Source organism: Somniosus microcephalus, chromosome 6, assembly GCF_052327205.1.
Source record: "Somniosus microcephalus isolate GS21.2 chromosome 6, FLI_Smic_1.0, whole genome shotgun sequence".
In the NCBI taxonomy this organism is placed as follows: domain Eukaryota; kingdom Metazoa; phylum Chordata; class Chondrichthyes; order Squaliformes; family Somniosidae; genus Somniosus; species Somniosus microcephalus.
The window spans coordinates 187455958-187479633 of record NC_140992.1 but is presented as its reverse complement, the minus strand read 5'-3'; the positions used below and the strand labels follow the sequence as shown (position 1 = coordinate 187479633).

The following is a 23676-nucleotide window of genomic DNA, read 5'->3' as shown; positions in this document are numbered from 1 at the left end:
GAGGACTTCTCATTGTGACCTGTTATTTATAGAGTTAAATTCTCTCAATAGTTTTTGTATGGAACACTTTTTTAGGGGGAAGGTGATGGGGTTGACTCAGAGTTTATAGTACTTGTTTGTTTTAGAGCTTCTAATGTTTGTGAAGCAACTGACTTATTTGTGCCACTTGCATGTCCCATTGGCATCATCTAAGTTGCTAGATCATTGCCAAATGTGCAACATTTAACATCTAAGTTTTAACAATCTTTCTGCTGAAGCAGGTCCGAAAGACTGAGGAGCGAGCCATCATAAGTTGTACGAAGATGAAGACTACAATGATCTCAAGTAAGTGTAATCTGTATTCGTCTTCAATTCCTAATGTGGTACTATTGTGCCCTGTAGTTAGTAACTGTATCAAAAGTGCTCTGGTGTGATTAGGTCATTTCCTGAAACTATTGCAAATTAACTCTTGGCATGTGAATGTCAACATGCATCTTGCAGAGCACAGCAGTTTTTCAACACATTAAAATTGGTACAAAAGACTTCAAAATGAGGGCGAAAGTTCAACTTTTATAAATAACTAACTGACCTCCCATAGTACTGCTGGTGAGGGAACCACTTCTTGTAACGCTGCTTGTCTTGCACTCTAATTCTTTGTTTTTGTGTCTCTTGCACACATTCTAGCCATCTGAGTCTCTGCCTCAATTCCTTCCTCTCAGTATCTCCTTCCCTTTGTCGTCTCTTTTCTGTGTTCCCATTCATTGTGCCTTTTTCTATTCTTCCCTTCAAATTTGTTTTGTTTAAAAATATTTGAACAGTATTTTGAAAATGTGCTCTGCACTACAGACTTGGATCTTTGCACTGTGTATGGATTATTTTTGTATATTTTATTAGGTCTTACAATTTATCCAACTGAAAATGCAATAAATGTTGAGGCCTAAAATTGAACATTTAGCCTAATTTTAAATGTGAAAATGCTGTAGTGAGCATGGAAATATTAATAGATAGCAAGGCCACATTTGAACTGGGTACATTAGATTTTTTTTTTTAAACTATTACATAAATCACCAATATACATTTTGAGGGCAATTCTGTTAAGTATGTGTATTGTATTGAACAATTAACACAAAGACTTAAACGTATAACTCAAACAGGTCTTTACTGGTTGGAGGTAGGGACTATACGTAGGTCTTTACTTCATGCCCACAGGCGGGAACTGAGGGGAGATCAGTACCCACAGTACTATTTATACCCCTATGGCCAGGAGTGGTACTGCGTATCACTACGCCCAACAAGTAGTGCAGTCCTGTCCATAGGTTCAAAGTAGCACACATATTACATACACAACATTCCTCCCTTCCTAGCTTTACAGTCATCTCCCCATTTAACATAACGTAATAACATATATAACTTCAGGTTTACATAACAGAATAACATAGATACATAGATAACTTCATGTCAAAACAGATCACAGATTCAGTCTCTGCGGAAAACAGTTCACAGATTCAATCTCTGTGGTGGAGTCGGTTCACGTTGCTGGAGTGACTCATTCAATAGTCCTTCCATGGATTTAACAGTTTGAACTTCCGAACTGAATTGGCTCCGTTCGGAGGGACCACGTGTGTGATCTGGTAGAGGTAATAATGGTTCAGATGGGTCATCTTCTGTTTCGACTTTTCCTTTTCTGCTTCTTGGAGACTCTCTGGGCTCCACTGTCAGCTGCCAGCTGCATGCGCAGTTCCTCCTTCTCTTCCTCCTTTTTCCGTAGTAGAGCCACCTTCTCCCGATGTTCCGTAGACTTTCGGTGCTCCTCCATGATTTCTGTATGGTGGGAGTCGAAGTTACAAGTTGGGCAGGACAGGACATAGTAATATTCGGTGTCGTCCTGATCTAGGCCAGCGAGAGGGTCTTCTATTTCCTCCATACCCAGCTGGGCGTTAGCCAGCTTTTGTTCCAAGTCCAGACATCTTTCCTGAAGAGACTTCTTCATGCGTACCTCTTCATCCAGCTTTTTCTGGGCTTTCAGCAAGTCGTTTACTAATGACCTCATTTGAGATTTTACTACTTCAACTTCTTTTGGAGATTGATTGATCGGACTATTCAATCCCGCTACCGGAGCAGCTGCTTCAGCGGTCTGTTGTTCTACGTTGACGTGAGTCAGCGTACTTTTGGCATCCAAGGGCTGCTCTGTTGCAGTCATCTCAGTCTGTGTTGCCACCTCAGCTCTTCCAATAACCTTTGAGAGCTCCGAACCCCTTTCGTTTGAATATTGAAGTTCGTGTTCAAGTTTCTTCCATTTCAGAGTCCTGTCCTTCAGCATATGCAGGAGTTGGCTGACCGTTAAGAACATAAGAACATAAGAAATAGGAGCAGGAGTAGGCCAATCGGCCCCTCGAGCCTGCTCCACCATTCAATAAGATCATGGCTGATCTGATCCTAACCTCAAATCTTCTATCACTCTGCATCCACCCGAACCCATGTGATCTCCCGGGAGAGGCGAAAAACCAGATAAAGACCCAATGGCCAATTTGGGAGAAAAAAATCTGGGAAATTCCTCTCCGACCCATCTAGGCGATCGAAATTCTTCCAGGAGATCACTCTGTCCCTATATTTTCTACAGTACTTACCTTCTGTAAAGGCGATCTCCACCCCAGCCAGGAACAGGAATAAAACCATCTCCTGAAATCTAACAGAATTAGAACACAGTAGGAGCAGAACAAGGCTACACGGCCCCTGGGCCCGCTCCACTACCCACAGGGCCATGACCATTCCGAACCCAGACTCATGTCCAATTTCCTGCCCGCTCCCCGTAACCCTTTATTCCCTTTACTTCTAGGAAACTATCTATTTCTGTTTTAAATTTATTTAATGATGTAGCTTCCACAGCTTTCTGGGGCAGCAAACTCCTCTGACATCAGACGTTTTGTGTGCTCCTGCTCCATTTTCTCCATCAGCTGCTTCTGTTGTCTTTCCAGATTCTCCAACTCTATATCAAAGAACTCTTTCGTTGCATTCAACTCTTGCTCACAACGGCGAAGCATTTGTTCTAATTGCTGTTGTAGTTTGAAATGGAGTTGAGTTCGAGCCCGGTGTCCCTCAGAAATGGGCACATCAGTAGACTTGCCAGACTCAGAATCCACAGTTAAACTATGTTGTTGTTGCTCAGTGGAATTCTGTGCTGAAACTTTGTCTTTTGCACCTGAGTTGGGCTTACCATCATCCGTTCCAGAGTCTGGGCCGACTATCTTCACCGAGTTCTCACTCGTTATTGTTTGTAGGAAATGCCAGTCCATATTCATTTTCCTAATCCACTCCCGTCCTAGTAGTGGAGAACCTCCTTCAGATATCACATATAAGTCCATTATTTGACTGTCTTCGCCCTTGTGGACCACTGCAACCTCTATTTTCCCGATGGGGTACACTCTTTGCCCCGTGTATGTTTTCAATATAATCCCCGTATCCTGTAGGGGAATATGTTGGAATAACTTTCCGTAATCTTTCTTATTTATGACCGTCAATGCCGATCCAGTGTCCAATTCCAGTTTTACTTGGACTCCTTCTATCTGAAGAGTGACCCAAATTGTCTGGAGGTCTGCACCCTTACCAGCGTTGAGTACTCTTAAGCTAGCCAGTTCATTACAGCTTAAGCTAGCCAGTTCATTACTGCTAGCGTCTGAATCGGACTCCTGTTCGGTCACCTTGTGTACCTTTGCGTATTTTCCTTGCGGTGACTTCTTGTTGCTGGTCTTCTTCCCTGACCTGCATACTCTAGCTATATGTCCAAGCCTACCACAAGTTCTACATTCTTGGTTTTTAAACCAACACTGGTTCTGATCATGCGTTGTCTTTCCACAACGATAGCATTTGCCAGAACTCACACCCAATTTGTGTGCACTGAGCTCCGGTGACCGTAGCTGCATTACTGCCGTGCCTCTCGCTGCGGCTTCGTGTGCTGCTGCCATAGTGACCGCCTTCTCAAGCGTCAGCTCATTCTCCTCGAGCAGTCGCTTTTGTGTATCCTGTTTAAATAAACCCCACACAAATTTGTCTCGTAGTGCACCTGTCAGTCCCGTTCCAAACTGGCAATATTTCGCTAATTTAGGCAATTCCAGCAAATATTCAGCATTGCTTTCATGCTGTAGCTGCCTTCTGTCGTAAAATTTAAATCGTTCCGCTAGCATCAGCGGCGTGGGGTTTAGATGATCTTTCAGGACAGTAACAATCTCATCGAACGTCTTATCCGTCGGTTCATCTGGTGATAACAGGTGTTTCAATTGCCCGTATGTCTTCGCACCCATTAAATTTAATAATGTTAGAGCTTTATCTTGGTCACGAATTTTATTGGCCTTACAATAATTTTTTACTCTTTCAACATATATGGCCCAATCTTCGAGGTCACTATCAAAGGTGCTAATATTCCCGTGTTTAGGCATTGTAGATTTGCAATTTCTCAGATTTTATTTTGTTTATTTGTTATCAAAGATGGCGGCTTCCCGCTCTTGCCGTTGTCCTCTGCCCACAAAATGGCGGTTTTCCCGCGCTTGGCGGTCTTCACCTGTCCCCCGACGCCGTCTCCCTTCAGCCCCCGAGTGCGGCCCTTATCTTCGCCGCGATCGATAGCCCGCGCTGTGCACCGCGGCTCTCGCACCTTGAGCTTCTGCAGCCGCCGCGCCTTTCCGTCCGAGTGCGGCCCTTATCTTTGGTCCCGATCGCTGGCCCGCGCTGCGCCTCGCACTTGAAGCGGCTCCCGGCCTCTGGCTCACCCGCTCGCGCGGCTCTTGCTCGCTCCCTCCCGGGCTCTGGCTTAACCGCTCGCGCGTTTCACCGCGGCTCTTATCAGGGATTGCGATCGCCCTTATCTTCTCCAACTTTCCCAGCCCTGTCTTTGCAGCCAACGCTGCACGGCTTACCCCACCACCTAGGTTGAACAAGGAAACTGCAGAAAGACTTCTGTCAGTCGCTGGAAGCTGTCAGGACGGCTGCTGCACTCCAGTGCTCAGTCGCTGATGGAGGCTTCAGAGTCCTAAAGCCTGTCGCTTCTAGTGGGGTGGTGATGTTTGAAACCTCTCTTCAACTGCCGCAGGGTAAGAACCTGACTCGTCGCCAGTGTTAAGTATGTGTATTGTATTGAACAATTAACACAAAGACTTAAACGTATAACTCAAACAGGTCTTTACTGGTTGGAGGTAGGGACTATACGTAGGTCTTTACTTCATGCCCACAGGCGGGAACTGAGGGGAGATCAGTACCCACAGTACTATTTATACCCCTATGGCCAGGAGTGGTACTGCGTATCACTACGCCCTACAAGTAGTGCAGTCCTGTCCATAGGTTCAAAGTAGCACACATATTACATACACAACAAATTCCACCAGAGCCATATTGGCACTGCGTTTTTTGTCATTGATTATTGCCAACAAGCAGTGGAAACAAATGTTACATCTACAGAAAGACGTTATTACGGTGTAAGTAAATTATTCAGAGACAAAAAGTTGCAGATGGCATTATGTAATGTTGCTAAAGCAGAATTTGAAACATTGTACTGTAGTAGACATGAGGAGACATTTCATATATAACGTACATAATGAACATACGAATTAGGAGTAGGCCATTTGAGCCTGCTCCGCCATTCAATAAGATCATGGCTGATCTGACTACTCCACATTCCCACCTACCCCTAATTTTGAATTGTCTATGACTTGCCTAGCAATTGCAGAAACACTCTCTGCCTGTCTGTTGCTCTTGTTCTCGGGAAACCCCTTGCTTGAGGAGAACAGGAAGTCTGGTGGGCTGGGTATGGGTGGTGAGTTTGGTCTGGCCCTCTGGTGGAGTGGGGTTGGGGGAACTGGTTACAAGGTGAGCACATGAAGTGGTTCATGGTTCACAAGGAACAATCTAATCGCTGAAAAGAGTAGATCACACTTCATGCAGACAGATCGCATCAGTTAAAGATTGTGGACTGATTGGGCAATCAGATGATCACAAGGAGAAAGAGACACTCTCTTTTCAATGTAGATTAAACCATAATGTACACCTTGAAGTTATTCCCAGATAAGCACTGAGCTCTGATGGTTGAAGATGTCAAGCTTCCTTCTTGCAATTTAGCATCTCAACTGGATATCCATATGAAATTTACATGTTTGGAATGTTCAACTTTGTTCTTCATCTGATTCTAATGATCTGTGTAAAATCCCTTGGCTAGGTATTCATGTAGACTAGCTTGTCTTGATGTAATAGCCAAGCCAACTTGCTTTTTGTTAAATAACAACAGAAAATGCTGGAAATACTCAGCAGGCCAGGCAGCATCCGTGGAGAGAAACAGAGTTAACGTTTCAGGTCTGGGACCCTTCATCTGTTTCTCTCTCCACGGATGCTGCCTGGCCTGCTGAGTATTTCCAGCATTTTCTGTTATTTCAGATTTCCAGCATCCACAGTATTTTGCTATTCTGCTTTTTGTTAAAAATTGGAGAGAATTATCACGGCTGATCCCTAAAACACTGGAAATCCCAGTATCTTGTGAAGTGAAAATGGAATGTGGTCTGGGTCAATTTGTTGGCTCATGTGGCTTGAGAAAGTTTTAAAGCTTCCTGGATGTTCCATTTTGTGAAATGAATACTGGCAGTGAGTTGTTAGATTCATGCTATTGCCTTTGTGCGTGTGCCCTGATAAAGCTGGTCCAATTTGCTTCCTCACCCCACCCCCCAAATCCCTATTCCAGCTTGAATAGCTACTGTGTTTATACACGCCATTCATTCTCACCGAATCGAGGTGAGGGGTGGCGAGAGTGAAAAAGCACGTGCCAGTTCACCATTGACTACTTGTAAAATGGGTATTTGTGCTTTCCTCTCCTGGAGCTGGAATGCTCTGTCGCAGTAACTGACGCCACCTGGTGACTTAGCTAAGAACTAAAGTGTACTTTTTCTCTTCCAGCCACCCCCCACCCCCAAATGAACAAATATGCTGGAAAAAAAAAGTGCGAGATTTGTTTTTTAATTAGGTCGCAAAAAAAGTACAGTGCAAGTGTGCTACCTCTGGTGTGTCCTGGTTGAGAGGTGCTCTCCGCTATAAACCGAGCAGTTTCACAAGCCAGGAAACGGCAACCAGGAGACACCAGAGCTGTAGCACACTTGCACTGTTTTTTGTATAAACTTGGCTTAGTTGGTAACATCCTGACCTCTGGGTGAGATGGGTTTGAGGCCAACATTATGGTTTGAGCACCTAACCTAGGCGGACCCTTTGGATTATTGAAGCAGTACTGTATTGTCACAGGTAGTGGCGTTCAGATGAGATGTTGAATTCAGTTCCTGTCTGCTGCTTCAGATGGACCCTTAAAAGATCTCCTGGCACCATCTGCAAAAGATTAAGAAGCTTGAAGTCACAGCCAAAATTTCTCCCTCAGTCAATATTGGCAATTAAACAATAAGCTGGTCATTTATCTCCATTACATGTGGTGCAGACGGATCAGTGACTACACTTCAAAATGTAATTTTTGTGCGAAGTGCTTTGCGTTTGTGTGCGAAGGCGTCCTAGAAATGTTATTACTGTAAACTCAAGATTACTTGTACAGTACTAGTTTTGGTATGCCACTTTTAGTAGAAGGTGCTAAGTGTCCCATATCTGCACAGTGGCTATGCCTTTGGAGTGTGTAAATGTTTTCAGAAAAGTATTCTGTAATTCGTGATGTGTATCTGCTGATTTTGATTCTGTGACTTATTAATTTCATAAGTTTGTCTAATTCAGCATGGTTATTAATACACTAGTCAACTTTTCCTTCCAAAACTAGGTGGTGGTGCTGTGCAATTGGTGCGAGAGAAATTTGAAGAGATGAATTACGAAAAACAAAACCAAGAAGAAATGGGAAACTGCCACAAGATTACTGCAGTAACTCAAAGTACAAAGGCCATTCAAGCAATGCTGCTTCAGAAGTCTACTCCCAGTGCATCTCATGTCATCTGGATGAAAAAGGTAAACTGCAGTCTTTACGCCTTGATTTACCACCTGATAGTTGAGTTTAGAAAAGGGAAATGCATATTAAACTAGTTAGAAGAGCAATGGGTATGAGCAAGGCCATGGAGTGGGGTAGGTTGCAGAGGTGTAGGGTACAGGGTGTTGTAGATGTATTGAATTGGGATCTAGTGCAGGTCAGTGAGGATAGGGGTGATATTTGGATGGCACTTTGCATGGGGACTTTTAGTGAGATAGGATGTGGTTCAGAATGAGCTGGAGTTTGTTGATGGAACTAAGGAAGAGGCCATTGGAATAGTCTGGTCTGCAACTGAGGAATAAATGAGGATTTCAGTTTAGTGAGGGTGAAGTGTCTTTAGCAGTGGGGTTGAAGAAGGGATGATGTGGACATGGGTGGCCTTGGTGATCAACTGGATGTGACTTTAAAGATAAACTCGGTCAAGCAAGGCAGGTTAAGCTTGGATCGAATCAGGGGCTTGACTGCAGAGTTTTTAGCAAGAAGCCAAACTGGTCTTGTCAATGAACTGCAGAAAGTTTAACCCATTCACAAGTTGATGTCTGACAGCATAGTAACAGTTATGGATTTAACTGGTGATGAAGGTGAAGTTGGGTAATGTTGCCAAGAGGAATTGTGCAGTATGTTGGTGACTTTGACCAGGTTGGTATAATGCTGTGGGTAGGATGGAAAGCCGACTACAGGGTTGGTGAGCATGGAGTTGGGTGACAGCTATGCATTCTGGAATGTTTGAGGATTGGGGTGGATGGAAAGGACAAAGCGGCCAAAGTTGGGCTTTTTAAGGAACGGGATGATTATAGCTTTGAAATGAGTAAGCAAGAGGGAGCATTGGGTCAAGAAAAGGAGTTACAAATATTTGCAGTACTGACTTTTAAAATAATTTTGATTTGCAATCCAGAAACTCAAAACTGGATGCTATTTTGTTGTACAAAGCACCAAATACATCAGCTGGACCATCAGGTAAAAGCTTCAGTGGTAAATGTGTACTTTTAAGAAGTGTTTCCAAGATGTATTAAGTTTGGGTATCTATGGTGGGTTTAAAGTGTCAACATTGAGCATTCCTATATCTGGTATAGCACACCTTGGGTACAGTGTAAGACGCTCTTTGCACCTCTGACAGTTGCGTGCCCCACTCAAATTTTGAGCAGTCTGATGGGGACTCGCATCCATTTAGAACAAAAGCAAAATACTGTGGCTGCTGGAAATACTCAGCAGGTCAGGCAGCATCTGTGGAGAGAAACCGAGTTAACGTTTCAGGTCAATAACCTTTCATTAGAAACTGTTTTGAGACAGCCCAAACTTCTGCTTTGTACTGAAGCTTTCATGTTGTTTTTCCCTATTGTGTTCAAGTGTGAACGTTGGGTGAAAGAGTTGCTGTTCTGCCCTGTCCCCTCCCTCCTTTTTATAAAGGTGAATGTTGCAAGTGGAAATGCATACATATATATGGTGATCTCTGTATAAACACTTCCAAGCTGAGGAAACCCTGCAGTCCTGAAAAGGTTAAGTGAGTTAGTGTTTGCCAACGGACATGTGATCTGTTAACTTGTTTTCTTTAAACTTGCTGAGCTGTCGGATGGTGATGTCAGGAAACTGCAGAAGCTTGAAATGCAGCTGCTGACGTGTGGAAGGGACGGGGGCTGAAACTTCCTCTCCCAGCTTCCTGACATCTCTGTCGGGAACTGAGCACAACAAACATCAGTGTTGAAATAACCAGGTACTGTTTTATGCTAAATAGTAAAAGCTACTGTAAGCTCTATACCTAAAATGTAGAACATTGCTACTCAAGGCCACACTTTCCACTCAGGCAATCCGTCCCTTTTTGTTTATAGCATTTCCTTTGCACTGTACAGTACATCCGTATGCTTTTCCTTCTTTCATCAGTGGTCACATTCTGTGAAATCTGTGTGGGTGACTCGCATGACTAGATTTCATTATCGGGAAATGGGAATTGGTGTGAAATTCTTAATGCAGCATTTGGATGCTACTTAACAATGTCGAATATAACAGTACAATATACTGGACATGCTGTGGCCATCAAGATATGATTTCAGGGTATGTCTCGAGTGTCATTTTGGACCATAAGCATAGTGAAGTGCTTGTTATAGAATTTTAATAAAACTAGGTTTGTGTTCTTGGTTTGAGGCAACTTAAACAGTAACAGCTGGCGAGGGATGGGCTGGATGTTGGTGTACTGTAATTTGCTGTTTTGACCAAGGCACTTTGGCACATAAGCCCAAAGTTAGATCACTCCATACACAGTCCCAGGCCATCTGCTTTATGTAATATATGTACCAGATTGAAAGTTTAGTCCTGGTATATCATTGGATGACTTTAAAGTGAACCATGGTTGTCAATGCAACAGGCTGGATGATCCTATGACGATAGCAAAACTAAGATTGAATCCTTTTGAAGGATATGCAGTGTTACACAAATGCACCTGCTGGTGGTTGGATTCTTGAACTTCAACTTGACAAAATATTGCTGAACAGTGTAACAGGATGTGTTGCTGTGGTGATATTTTGTTCTGAGCATTTCCAATAATAAGGTTGATTGCTTGTTTTTAGGCTGTATGAGTGCTATAGTTTCATAGAAAGCAAGGTAGTTACTGCCAATCTGGTTCGCCCATTACTACTACAACTACGGTGGGTTTCTAATTTGAATTTGATGGTGTCACAGAATGCAATTCCAAATGTATTTATTCATTTTAACAATTTTACATATGCCATACAAATAGTCTTTAGGAGCTGGCAATAGTATTCATTGTGTTAATTTGTTTATCCCACTAGGGTATGAGGTGATTTGTGCAGTATTTCAATATGAAATTTTTGTTTTTGTGCCAGATGTTTTTTGGTGGGACATTAGGTTTCAGGACCAAGTCAGTTCCTGTGATATCAAAGATGACCGAGAGTAGACCAGGGTAATGCAGTAGATGCAATTTATCTAGATTTTCAAAAGGCCTTGGATAACGTACCACATAATAGACTAATGAATAAGGTCCAAGCATGTGGAGTCGGGGGACAAATAGCGGAATGGATAACTAGCTGGCTTCAAGACAAAGGGTAGGGGTGAAGGGTAGCTATTCAGCGTGGCAGAGGTGGGAAGTGGTGTTCCACAAGGATCCGTGCTGGGACCACTGTTCACAATTTATATTAATGATTTAGACTTTGGAATCAAAAACACTTTCTAAATTTGCAGATGATTCCGAATTGGGTGGGATAGTCAATACTGAGGAGGACTGCAACAAATTACAAGATGATGTTAATAAACTTGAAGAATGGGCATATAATTGGCAAATGAAATTCAACAGAAATTTATTACACATTGGTAAGAAAAAAATAGGGAGGTCACATTATTTGGAAAATACGAATCTAGCGTTGAAGAGCCAAGGGATCTCGAAGTACAAATACACAAATCACTGAAAGTAGTGACCCAGGTTAACAAGGCCATAAAAAAAGCAAACCCAGCAGTTTGGGTTTATTTCTAGAGGGATTGAATTGAAAAGTAGGGAAGTTATGCTAAACTTGTATCGAACCTTGGTTAGACCACACTTGGAGTACTGTGTACAGTTCTGGTCGCCATATTATAAAAAGGATGGAGGCACTGGAGAGGGTGTAAAAAAAGATTTACAAGGATGATACCAGAAATGCAAGGGTACACCTATCTGGAAAGGTTGACCAGGCTGGGTCTTTTTTTTTTCCTCCTGAGAAGGCTGAGGGGTGACCTAATAGAGGTTTTAAAATTGAGGTTTTGAGAGATTGAGAAAATGTGTTTCCACTTGTGGGGAAGAGCAAAACTAGAGGCTATCTATATAAGATAGTCACCAAGAATATCAGATAGGGAATTCTGAAGGAACTTCTTTACCCAGCAAGTGCTGAGAATGTGGAACTCGCTACCACGGAGTGGTTGAAGCGAATAATATGGATGCATTTAAGGGGAGGCTAGACAAGCATATGAGGGAAAAGGGAATAGAGGGTTATGCTGATATTTGGATGAGGAAGGATGGGAGGAGGCTCAAGTGGAGCATGAACGCCAGCATAGACTGGTTGGGCCGAATGGCCTGTTTCTGTGCCGTGCATCCTATGTAATGTTCTTTTGACTTCACTCCCGGAGCAAACCTGAAGAAACTGGAGATATTTGCTTTACTGGAATCTTCTTTTCCAACTTGCCTTGATTTTTAACTTGCAAAAGTGTTGGTTTGCTAGCCATCAACAGCAAAGGAAGAGTTTCTGATAATGGTGAGCTTCATGTGTGATGGGTGGGCTGCTGGTTCTAGCGATTGACTGGCTGGTTCTTGTATCTCTAGGAGCGGGAGCAGGAACTTGCAATGCTTCGGGGTAAGACTGAAGAAAACAATCCCTGGGTGGGAAAGAAGATATCCAGAGCCTACACAGGACTCGAGCAAACCGTTGGGGTAAGAAGGGGGCACTTTTTTTTTTCCCCCCTCCTTGAAGAAATCACTTGGGTGGTCATTTTGCAGAGAATTTTAACTGGTTTTCCACTTAAATATAATTGGTGTCTCTTCACTTTCAACAGTCAGTATCCGTTTCTGGCATAACCTTCTTGAGCTGTAAACATTTTAACTTGTGACAATCTTGGCTCTTTACTAATTATCGATATAGGATAAATGTTTCCCAAAGATAATCTAAAAGATATTTGCAAATTTTTTCTCCTTTTTAATGTTTCTGATGGCCCAAGTTCAGTGCCTCATGCTAACTTTGAAAAACTAAGGTTCTCATCTGAAACCTTGTATAGTACTATATCTAAAGAATGAACTCTTCTAATTGTCGGTGCTAGATATAAAAGTCGTAAGGACCATCCTGCTTCAAAGCAGGAAAAGAGCTTACTGAAAATGGGCAAGCTTAAATTGATTCAGATTGCTTACTTATTCAAAAGTCGTCATTTATAAGAAGTGGTATTTCACCAAGTAAGTCCTTTCCTTAAATGAATCTATATTATTCGCTTCAACCACTCCCTGTGGTAGCGAGTTCCACTTTCTGGGTAAAGAAGTTACTTCTGAGTTCCCCATTTGATTTCTTGGTGACTATCTTATATTGATGGCCTCCTAGTTTTGCTGTTCCCCACAAGTGGAAACACACTCTCTTTATCTACTCTCTCAAACTTTCATAATTAACAACCCTTTCTAAAATGGGTTAACTCAGACCTCCAAATTGGACCATTGTGGATAAATGATATAATCTCAATTGTGAGGTGAAACCCACAGTTGGATATGATTATGCCCCATAAATGTGAACTGTGTAGCTTCAGTTCATTTAAACAACATTTGCAAAAAAAACTCAGTTCTTCTGATTTGCATGATAGGAGCTTTATGTAGTGTACGTACTTAATTCCCTCCAGGTTATGAGAAATCTCACTCCTTAGCTTTTTGCCCTCAGATAGTCCTTAGTCTCAATTTTTGGAAATGTTTTGAAGAGATTCATACTTACTTACTTTTGTTCTTGTCCTTTTTTGAATGGGCGTCTCAATGTCGTGTGTTGGCTTGTCACGAGTATTTATACTTCTATGTCTCATTGCTAACTTGAATAGATCAGCAAAAATGGGTACTGACTATTGCACTACTCTCTTCCTTGAATATCTTCAATAAGGGTACTTTGATTTCCTGTTTGTTTAGAGCTTTTGGTTGGTCTCAATTGGTTCACATGGCGTTTGGGTCTTTAAGCACTCAGCAAAACTGAACTCACTATTTTTGAAGCAACTTGTTCCTGGTACTGGCTATAATTGGACCACTCAAATAAGCAGACCTACAAAGGAGGATTCTAGATGAGCCTTGGTGGTAAATGGAACTGGTTTGAATGCGGGCCACCTGCACGTTGCTTGGTGAGGGTTCACCATTAAAAACTGTAACACTTTCTCACTGCAATGGATGTGATATCGAGTGTGCTGAGTGTGGCCTGTTGCAGGTAGCCTCTAGTTTAACGTGCATAGGAGGAAGGATCAGGAAGGGTCGGGGCCATGTGAGCATGCCAGTGGGAGAAATGAACGCTGAGCAACCTCCAGCTGCCAATGGAACGGCCACAGTAAGTTGATACCAAAGACTCTTACTGAAGGACCAATATTGGGGCTAAGCTGCTTTTTTTTGGGTGTCTTTTGGAACTGCCATTTTAATAATTTGCTGAGTACATCTACAGGTTTATGGGTGGAATTATTGTAAAATAGCAATTTTCTATTTTAGTCAATTGATTGTCTTATGAATTGGGCTGACTTATTTGGGAAAGGGGTTGGAGACGGTCTGTTTTTCTGTGGTTTAAATTAGGTAATCGTGCTGACATTTTAAATTTTTTCTTTTTCATTATGGATTTTTATGGATATATTTGTACTCATTGAGTATCTATCAAGGTTTCCCTAATACTAAAGTGGCAATTTTATCAATTCCAGATATACAGAAAGAAATATACAAGTACTGGGCAATTATGAATCACTAATTTACATAGCTTTGCATAGATACAGGGAAGTTAAGTGGATACAGGAGTCATTGTTATAGTGGATTTAGAAATAACCCTTGGACTTTTTATTGATCTGTTTGTAGTTTTGACATTGCACTGTATGGTGAAGGAGGATACAATGCTTTTTTTCTAAATGTCCCATTTTTAAGGGTAACTTATAGTTGAGCAGTATTGTTAGTTGGGCCTCCTTGGCACAGTGGGTATCCTTGCCAGATGCATAGCCCTATTTGACTTCAGTTTGGACAAGAATACATTCTTGAACCAGGGGCTTTCAACCATTTGTGTCTGAGACTTTCTGGGCATAAAACTTGAAAATTCAACAGTATGTTACAAGTTTATACCTTCTAACGGTTTCATCTGGTGGTGAGTCTATTTATCTGTGCAATTCAGAACCGTGCAAACAATTGGAGCTTAAAAGCTTATTTGTCTTTACACTTTAAATCCCAAGTAGAGGTTTCTTTCTGCCTGCTTATAAAAGGCCACCTTCAGGATCTTGGATAGACCAAGACTCTAGTTAAAATTACTGACCTAACACTTCATGTAAATGGGAATTGTGCGACTGCTAAACAATTCTGTTCCAGCCCTAAGCAAGATGCTGCCCTGTCTCTCAGTGCAAACTTCTTTCCCATTCCCGTGCCAATCTTTCTATCTTTAGCCTCCTGCACTACTCCAACAACACTCGATGCAAGCTTGAAAAGGTTCATATTTCCTATTCTTTCTTCACACTCTTCAGCTCTCTGGTCTTGATTTCAATACTTGAGATGCATCACTGGAACAGAGCTTAATGTCATAGAACAAATGTATTTCCTAGGCAACCAATAATCTTGAAAGCATTGAATCATGGAATGAAGGGAGTAGGCAATAAATTAAATATAAATTGCTTTCTGATGGTTTAAACTGTGTGACTGTTCAATAGAACACACTTGGGAGAGAAGATGGCAGTGTGGATCTTTGACAATAACTAGATCTATTGCTCCTTTGACTTGTTTAGCACAAGTAATAGACCGCTATTGTGTGGTGGTTGTGCATTTATTTACCAATCTGAGGCTGTAAATATGACCTTGCTTGTCACTGACTTGAAGTTTTTTTTATCCTTTTCCCCCACCTTCACCCAAACAAAATTGACAAATGTTTCTTTTGGATGAGACGTTAAACTAAGGGCCCCTCTGCTCCCTCAGGTGGATGTAAAAGATCCTATGGCATTATTCAAAGAGCAGTGGAGCTCTCCCGGTGTCCTGGGCTACCTTTCTCCTCACCCACCATCACTGAAGCAGAATACCTGGTTACTTATCTCATTGCTTTTTGTGAGTCCTTGCCGTGCACAAATTGGTTACAGCATTCCCCTAACATTACAAGTTGTTGCACTTCAGAAGCACTTTATTGGCTGTAAAGCTCCGATGTCCCAAGGACATAAAATGCACTGTACAAATGCAAGTTCTTCCTTTTCTTTACATTTTGACTCCCTCCTTGACATAATGGCCTGGAAATTGTGGTCGGAGGCTTGCCGCCTGTGTATGCCTCTGAACCGCAAGAAAAGTACGTCCTTACCTGCTGTCTCCGGAGCTTTGGACTTTTGTGGTCCTGTGCCTGCAGGCGTACTCCTGTGTAAAGCCCCACGCATCCCGGGGCACATGCGGTTCGCAAGTGGGCCAGGCCAAACAATGACGAAGGGGGATTCCATTTATGTATGGCATCCCCGAAGCATAATGGAAAGCACCTAATAAATACAATTTCACAACACTGAAATAAAAATAAATGATCTCTGGTTCAAAATTAAAATACCATTTTAATTAAACAAAAAAAATATATTTTTGAAAAATAAATGTAAACATTTTTAATCGGGACAAAATTGACTAATTTTAAATGTAAGTGAATGTTTGTTTAAATCATTTATATAAAAATTATTTTAACATTTATTTAAACCCTTTCGCTGGCAAAATAAGGCCTTGCGCCTGCTTTTACCAGGCATAAGGCTTTTGTGGGTATTTGTGGGCAGCAGTTGGGCAAATGGGTCTAGTTATTGTGCAACGAGAGAGGGTTAATTAATAACCTTGTAGTAAAGGGGTTTTTAGGTAAGAGTGACCATAATATGATAGAATTTTATACTGACTTTGAAAGTGATTTAGTTAAATCCGAAACTAGGATCTTAAATCTAAACAAATTAAACTACGTAGGTATGAGGGGCGAGTTTGCTAACTTAGATTGGGAAACTACATTAATAGGTATGACGGTAGACAAGCAATAGCTAGCATATAAATAATTAATACATAATTTCTAACAAATATACATTTTTTTAAGGCATAAAAACCCCACAAGAAAAGTGGTCCAACTGTGGCTAACAAGAGAAGTTAAAGATAATATTAGATCAAAGGAAGAGGCTTATCATGTTGCCAAAAAGAGCAGTTAAGCCTGAGGATTGGGAGGATTTTAGAATTCAGCAAAGGAGGACCAAGAAATTGATAAAGAAAAGGAAAATAGAACAACGGTAAACTAGCGAGAGACATAAAAACAGACTAAAAAGCTTCTATAGGTATGCAAAAAGGAAGATTAGCGACAGTAAATGTGGGTCCCTTACAGGCTGAGACAAGAGAAATTATAATGAATAAGGAAATGGCATAGAAATTCAACAAATAATTTGTGTCTGTCTTCACGGAAGAAGACACAAAAAGCTTCCTGGAAATAGTGGAGAACCAAGGCTCCAGCGTGAATGAAGAACTGAAAGAAATTGGTATTAGTAAAAAATTAAAAAAAATAGTACTGGAGAAATTAATGGGACTGAAAGCTGATCAATCCCCTGGACCTGATTGCCTACATAAAGGGTTTTGAAAGTGGTGGCTATAGAGATAGTTAGTTGTCATTTTCCAAAATTCCATAAATTCTGGAATGGTTCCTGCAGATTGGAAGGTAGCAAATGTAACCTCTCCATTTAAGAAAGGAAGGAGAGGGAAAATGGGGAACTACAGACCAGTTAGCCTGACATCAGTACAGGAAACTCTCTTTTAACTGGCACCTAAATATCCAGAAATCGCTCAACCAGCAAAATTCAGGAGTAGGTTCAGGTAAGTTTTACTGTATATTAGTGGCCGTGTAACCGGGGTTCCTGCACCTGTGGCCGTGCAACAGGGACTCCTGGATCTGTGGCCGTGTAACCGGGACTCCTGCACAAGTGCCGTGTAACTGGGGCTCCTGCACCTGTGGCCATGTACGGGGCTCTCGTACCTTGGTAAGTATAGCTCTGTAATCTGGACTTTTTGATCAACCAGCACCACGCCGGTCCTGTCGGTGCTGGATAAAAAAAAGAGTTTCCTGTAGTAGGGAAAATGCTAGAATCTATTATTAAGGATGTGATAACAGGGCACTTTGAAAATAATAGGATTGGGCAGAGTCGACATGGATTTATGAAAGGGAAATCGTGTTTGACAAATCTTTGTTTTTTGAAGTTGTAATTAGCAGAATAGATGAGGGGGAACCAGTGGATGTGGTGTATTTGGATATTCAGAAGGCATTTGATAAGGTGCCACCCAAGAGGTTATTAAACAATTAGGGCTCATGGATTGAGGATTGGTTAACGGACAGAAAAGAGAGTAGGAATAAACGGGTCATTTTTGGGTTGGCAGGCTGTAACTAGTAGGCTACTGCAAGGATCAGTGCTTGGGCTTCAACTATTCACAATCTATGTCAATGATTTGGATGAGGAGACCAAATGTAATATCCAAGTTTGTTGATACAAAGCTGGGTGGGAATGTAAGTTGTGAGGCGGAGTCAAGGGGGATATAGACAGGCTAGGTGAGTGGGCAAGAACATGGCAAATGGAATATAATGTGCAGAAATGTGAAGTTATCCACTTTGGTAGGACAAATAGAAAAGCAGAGTATTTTTTAAATGATGAGAGATTGGGAAATGTTGGTGTTCAGAGGGACCTGGGTGTCCTTGTACAGCAAGCAATTAGGAAAGCAAATGGTATGTTGGCCTTTATTACAAGAGGATTTGAGTTCAGAGTAAAGACGTCTTACTGAAATTATATAGGGCCCTGGTGAGAAGACCACACCTGGAGTATTGTGTACAGTTTCGGTCTCCTTACCTAAGGAAGGATATGCTTGCCATAGAGGGAGTGCAATGAAGGTTCACCAGACTGGTTCCTGGAATGGGGGATTGTCCTATGTGGAGAGATTGAGTAGACTAGGCCTATATTCTCGAGTTTAGAAGAATAAGAGGTGATCTCATTGAAACATACAAAATTCTTAACGGGCTAGACAGGATAGATGCAGGGAGGATGTTTCCCCTGGCTGAGGAGTCCAGAACCCGCGACCTGTACCACCTCGAAGGACAAGGGCAGCAGGTGTGTGGGAACACCACCGCCTCCAAGTCACACACCATCCTGACTTGGAAGTATATCGCCGTTCCTTAATAGTCACTGTGTCGAAATCCTGGAACTCCCTCCTTAACAGCAATGTGGAAGTGCCTTCACCACACTGACTGCAGCGGTTCAAGAAGGCGGCTCACCACCACCTTCTCGAGGGCAATTGGGGATGGGCAATAAATGCTGGCCTTGCCAGGAACAAAATAAATACAGGGTCGGCCATTTAGGACTAATGAGAAATGTCTTCACACTGGTGAATTTTTGGAATTCTCTACCACAGAGGGCTGCGGAGGCTCGGTCATTGGGTATGTTCAAGACAGAGATTGATAGATTTTTCGATATTAAGGGAACCAAGGGATATGGGGATAGTGCAGAAAAATGGAGATGAGGAAGAAACTCAGCCATGATCTTATTGAATGACGGAGCAGGCTCGAAGGGCAAATGGCCGGCTCCTGCTCTGATTTCTTATGTTAATGCGAAAGTGAGTTTGTAGTGGATGGGTACAATCTGGCAAGGAGTAACTTGACAGTGCAAGTTCTGGGTTTTCATGCATGTGCATCGCATGTGGAAACCCAGAGCTTGCAGGCATTTGTACGCCTTCCTAGAGTCATAGGATGGTTACAGCACAGAAGGAAGCCATTCGGCCCGTCGAGCCCGTGCTGGCGTTCTGCGAGTACTTCAGCTAATCGTACACCCATGCCCTTTCCCCGTAGCCCTGCAAAAAAAAAAAAAAAAAAATTTCTTCAGGTACTTCTCCAATTCCCTTTTGAAAGCCACGATTGAGTCTGCCACCACCGCCCTTTCAAGCGGTGAAACCACTCGCTGCGTAAAGTTTTTCCTCATGTCGCCTTTGGTTCTTTTGCCAATCACCTTAAATCTATGTCCTCTGGTTCTTGACCCTTCTGCCAACAGAAACAATTTCTCACTATCTATCTACTGTCTAGACCATCATGATTTTGAACACCTCTATCAAATCTCCTTTCGACTTTCTCTGCTCCAAACAGAACAACCCCAGCTTCTCCAGTCTATCCACGTAACTGATGTCCCTCATCCCTGGAACCATTCTCGTAAATCTTTTCTGTACCCTCTCGAAGGTCTTCGGATCCTAAAGTACGGTGCCCAGAATTGGACACACTACTCCAGTTGAGGTCGAACCAGTGTTTTATAAAGGTTCATAATAACTTTCTTGCTTTTGCACTCTGCCTCTATTTATAAAGCCCAGGATCCCGTATGGTTTTTTTTTTTAACTGCTTTCTCAATCTGCCCTGCCACCTTCAACGATTTGTGCACATATATCTCCCCAGGTCTCTCTGGTCATGCATCCCCTTTAGGATTGTATCCTTTAGTTTATATTGCCTCTCCTCGTTCTTCCTACCAAAATGTATCACTTTGCACTTTTCTGCATTAAATTTCATCTGCCATGTGTCCACCCATTTCACCAGCCTGTCTGTCTGTCTTGAAGTCTCATTATCCTCCTCATTGTTCACTATACTTCCAAGTTTTGTCATCTGCAAATTTTTTAATTGTGCCCTGTACTCCCAAGTCCAAGTCATTAATATACATCAAGAAAAGCAGTGGTCCTCGTACCGACCCCTGGGGAACACCACTGTATACCTTCCTCCAGTCTGAAAAACAACCGTTCACCACTAATCGGCCCTGTAAAATCCAGGCCATTGTTTTAGGTATTGCCTGCAATAAATGATGCAGTGCCTACATAAGTTTTGCAAAATGTTAATTTTCCCCCCCCTTTCCCCATAAGGATATTAACCCTTCAGTGCCAAGTCTATTGATACAGCAGGAAGAGGGGAGCACCAAATCTCAAGAGAACACTATTCAGGGCAATGATGCTACTTCAGGTTTTGAACACAATGAAAAGTATGAAGAGATCCTCCAGATTACTGAAGGTATGAAAGCTGTACATTCATTATCAATTGATTGTTAACTAACAAGCTCCACTGCCAATTATTCTATCCAATCTTGCCTGTTGCATGCTGACAGCTAATTCCTTCTGTTACTAACCACCGAGGCCTCTGCATCCTGCTACCTTGTACCGCTACGATCAAGTTACAAACTGAAATTTCAATTAGTTAAGCGTCATAGCCACTTTTTTGAGCCTCTAACTTGAAGATTTTTTTTTAGTCTTGAAAAATGCATCGGAGGTGGGGGAGGTGGTTAAAGATAAAGGCTGAGTTTTCAGATAGTGGCGTTCCTTCAGATAAGTAAGCTTCAGTTTCTTCCACCGTTTTTGGCATCAAAAATTTAATGGGAATAAAGCTGGGCATCCTTCACTTCAGGTCTAGTATAGAAATGGTTGCAGCCCTGGTCTATCACTAAACTGTTCAGCTGCACATCTGTGAAAGTAGAGATGCATGTGATAGTTAACTTGTTAGCTTCAATAATTTAACATACTGTCTTAACACACTTGCAATTTTGCATTTCCTGCACCATATTCTAATGGAAGATTTATGTTTGCATGCATTGTGATGTGTAATCCTTATGAAATGTTAATCCCAAATTAGGTGATTACAATGGAGAAGAACTTGTGGCTTGGTCTACTCCCCTCAGGATGGTTACCTTTGCATTAGAACCACAAACCATTCCATCGCCAGAGTATGTAGAAACTGAAAGTGATGAGAATGAGAAGTGCATCTCTGAGATGGGTATGAGAATTTTGTCATGGCCCCTGAGATTATCAAGATATAAACTTTTAAATGCTGATTTGTAATTGGAGGAATGAAAGGGGCATTTCTGTGGGGAGAACGATTGTCCATCTTTTTGTGTACTTTGCAAATGGAAGCTGTAATATATTTTCTCATGGACTGCCCATCAAATGCTGCATTGTAGGGAGGGAACGCAGACCAGATTGGCTCCTCTCTTGGCTCATGGTGGAGCAGTATTGACTGACTGACTTCAGTGCCAGGAGGAGGGTGAAAATGGTAGACAAATTTTTGACTTCATGAAGCAAACCTTTTTAACATGTGCATTCTACATGTTCTTCATTTGGGTACAATTCTACTCCAGAAGATTATAGAAAAAAATAGTCTCGGGTGTGACTGACTGTTCGAGTCCAAAAGTTTGTTATCTAAAAAGTAAAGGGTGTTAACTAAAGCTTCAGGAAACTAGTGACCCACTGTTTATACTGGCAAACTGTTCTCTCTCTTATTGTTTGTTGTCGAAATCCTGGGGTGCTTCAAAGCACTTTGCTCCTGATGGGTGGGGTGTAGTCCAAACAGTACTTGATGGGGAGAAGAGGAAGAGCTGGGGTGGAATATTTTACACTCTAACTTAAGTTTTACGCTGTAACCCAATGCTTGGTGAGCCTTCAAGCAACTTTAACACTATTTTGCTTCCTTGTTGAACTTGATCCTTTGCAAATATTTCCTGCCTTGCTGATTAATGTCAATGTTCCTTGAGAAAGTAAGTTTTTAAATGGCAAGAGTATTTAAGCACTAGTTTGTAACTTTAATGTATTGAGAATTTTATAAAGGTGATCTTTCACCTATTGAACCATCTGGGAGTGTGTAGTATGGCACTGAACTATATTGAACAAGAAGGGCCCAGATTGATCCTGTGTTGACTGACACTGCAATTGACCAATTCTACCCTTCAAATGGCCAGGAGGCAAGTTTCCTGCTTCTGATTGCTGTCCAGAGTCCTCATGATTGTATGTATGCTCTGCATAAATCTAGCCTGGCTGTGAACAGCCTCCTATGTCAAATAGATGGCTGCTAATTTCAGAGACTGGGCTAGAAGCTGCTACCATTGTACCATATCTTAATTTAACTCACATTTTCCTGTTTTAAAGGTAAAGTGAACTGCCTTAACTTTTTTTAAACTTTCCAATTTTGCAATAAACTGGAAAGAAACAGCCAGCCTCGTATCAATACTGACATTTTAGAAGTCTACTCTGTAGTACTTGCATAATGGGGGTTCTTGTTCCATTGTTGTGCTCTCTCAGAATTGGAATCAAGCTCACAGGAAGAACTGAACAACTCTGAAATAATTGCTGAGCTGTTTGAAGGTGTGCTTGACTCTGCAGTTGAAGAAATGGAGTCTGAGGCTAAAGACCAAATTGCGGCAGAGTTGGAAAAATCCAAAACTGAAGAGCAGAGTGATGAGGTGCAGTCTGAAGCTGAGGCAAAAGAACAAGGGGATGATGAGCTGACTTATCCCAGTATGTCAATGTTGTCTCCACTTGCTAAATCTATCAAGTTAGATGCTGTAGCTCCTCTGGTGAGTGTACTCCCCTAAATTTTCAATGGTGGTTTGTATCTGAGTGCATTTGGCAAGTGTAAAATTGAAGTCTGTTGCTATGTTGGGTAGTTCTACGTACTGTACAGTTTCAATTTGCCTGTATTGGTAATTGGATTGTATAAGTATTGGGTGTGCAAAGCTACAATAACTTGCTTGCAGTGTCTCCGATAATGACTTGGATTTTCCGCTTCTGCTCTCCTCCGCTCGCTATTTTTCAACTATCAGAAAATTGCAGGCTGGTGGACGATCCAAGCCAATATGCCTCTTATCAAGCACGTACATCACACCTGTGAGGGCCGGGTTGTACCTGACTCCATGATATCACAACTGAAAAGATGAGGACTCGATCAAATTAACAAGTAACAGTTTATAAAAATTAAAAAAAAGTCCATCCAGATGGCACCATAAATGGAGGATCTCCAACATTGGCTCATGGCCTGCTGTGCCACTATAAATCATCTTTACTCAAGTGTTGACATTTAGATTCTATTGCTTGAAAACCATGCAAATTTTTGTTCCTAACATCTCCCTAATAGGATAGGAGGCTATCTTGAGGGATCTCCATAAACCTCATGGCATATGTCACCTCAATCTGTGTTCTGGCCCTGCACTGTGCTGTTTCTGTATGTGACCTGAAATTA

At 41.9% G+C, this 23676-nt stretch overlaps 1 protein-coding gene across 7 annotated transcripts in view; it reads left to right on the top strand.

Annotated features, from left to right (window-relative positions):
* The window catches only part of LOC147116244 (anillin-like), a 78717-nt gene that overhangs the window by 22059 nt on the left and 32982 nt on the right, over positions 1-23676 (top strand). For 3 of the 7 annotated variants that reach the window (XM_085991024.1, XM_085991022.1, XM_085991028.1), the window contains 7 exons: positions 258-324; positions 7763-7944; positions 12264-12371; positions 13879-13995; positions 20541-20685; positions 21301-21441; positions 22740-23014. In XM_085991024.1, the coding sequence (XP_085847150.1) occupies positions 258-324; positions 7763-7944; positions 12264-12371; positions 13879-13995; positions 20541-20685; positions 21301-21441; positions 22740-23014 (1035 nt within the window). The remainder of the gene's footprint in view (positions 1-257; positions 325-7762; positions 7945-12263; positions 12372-13878; positions 13996-20540; positions 20686-21300; positions 21442-22739; positions 23015-23676) is intronic. The other 4 variants (XM_085991023.1, XM_085991026.1, XM_085991025.1 and 1 more) reach the window with 4 other exon arrangements.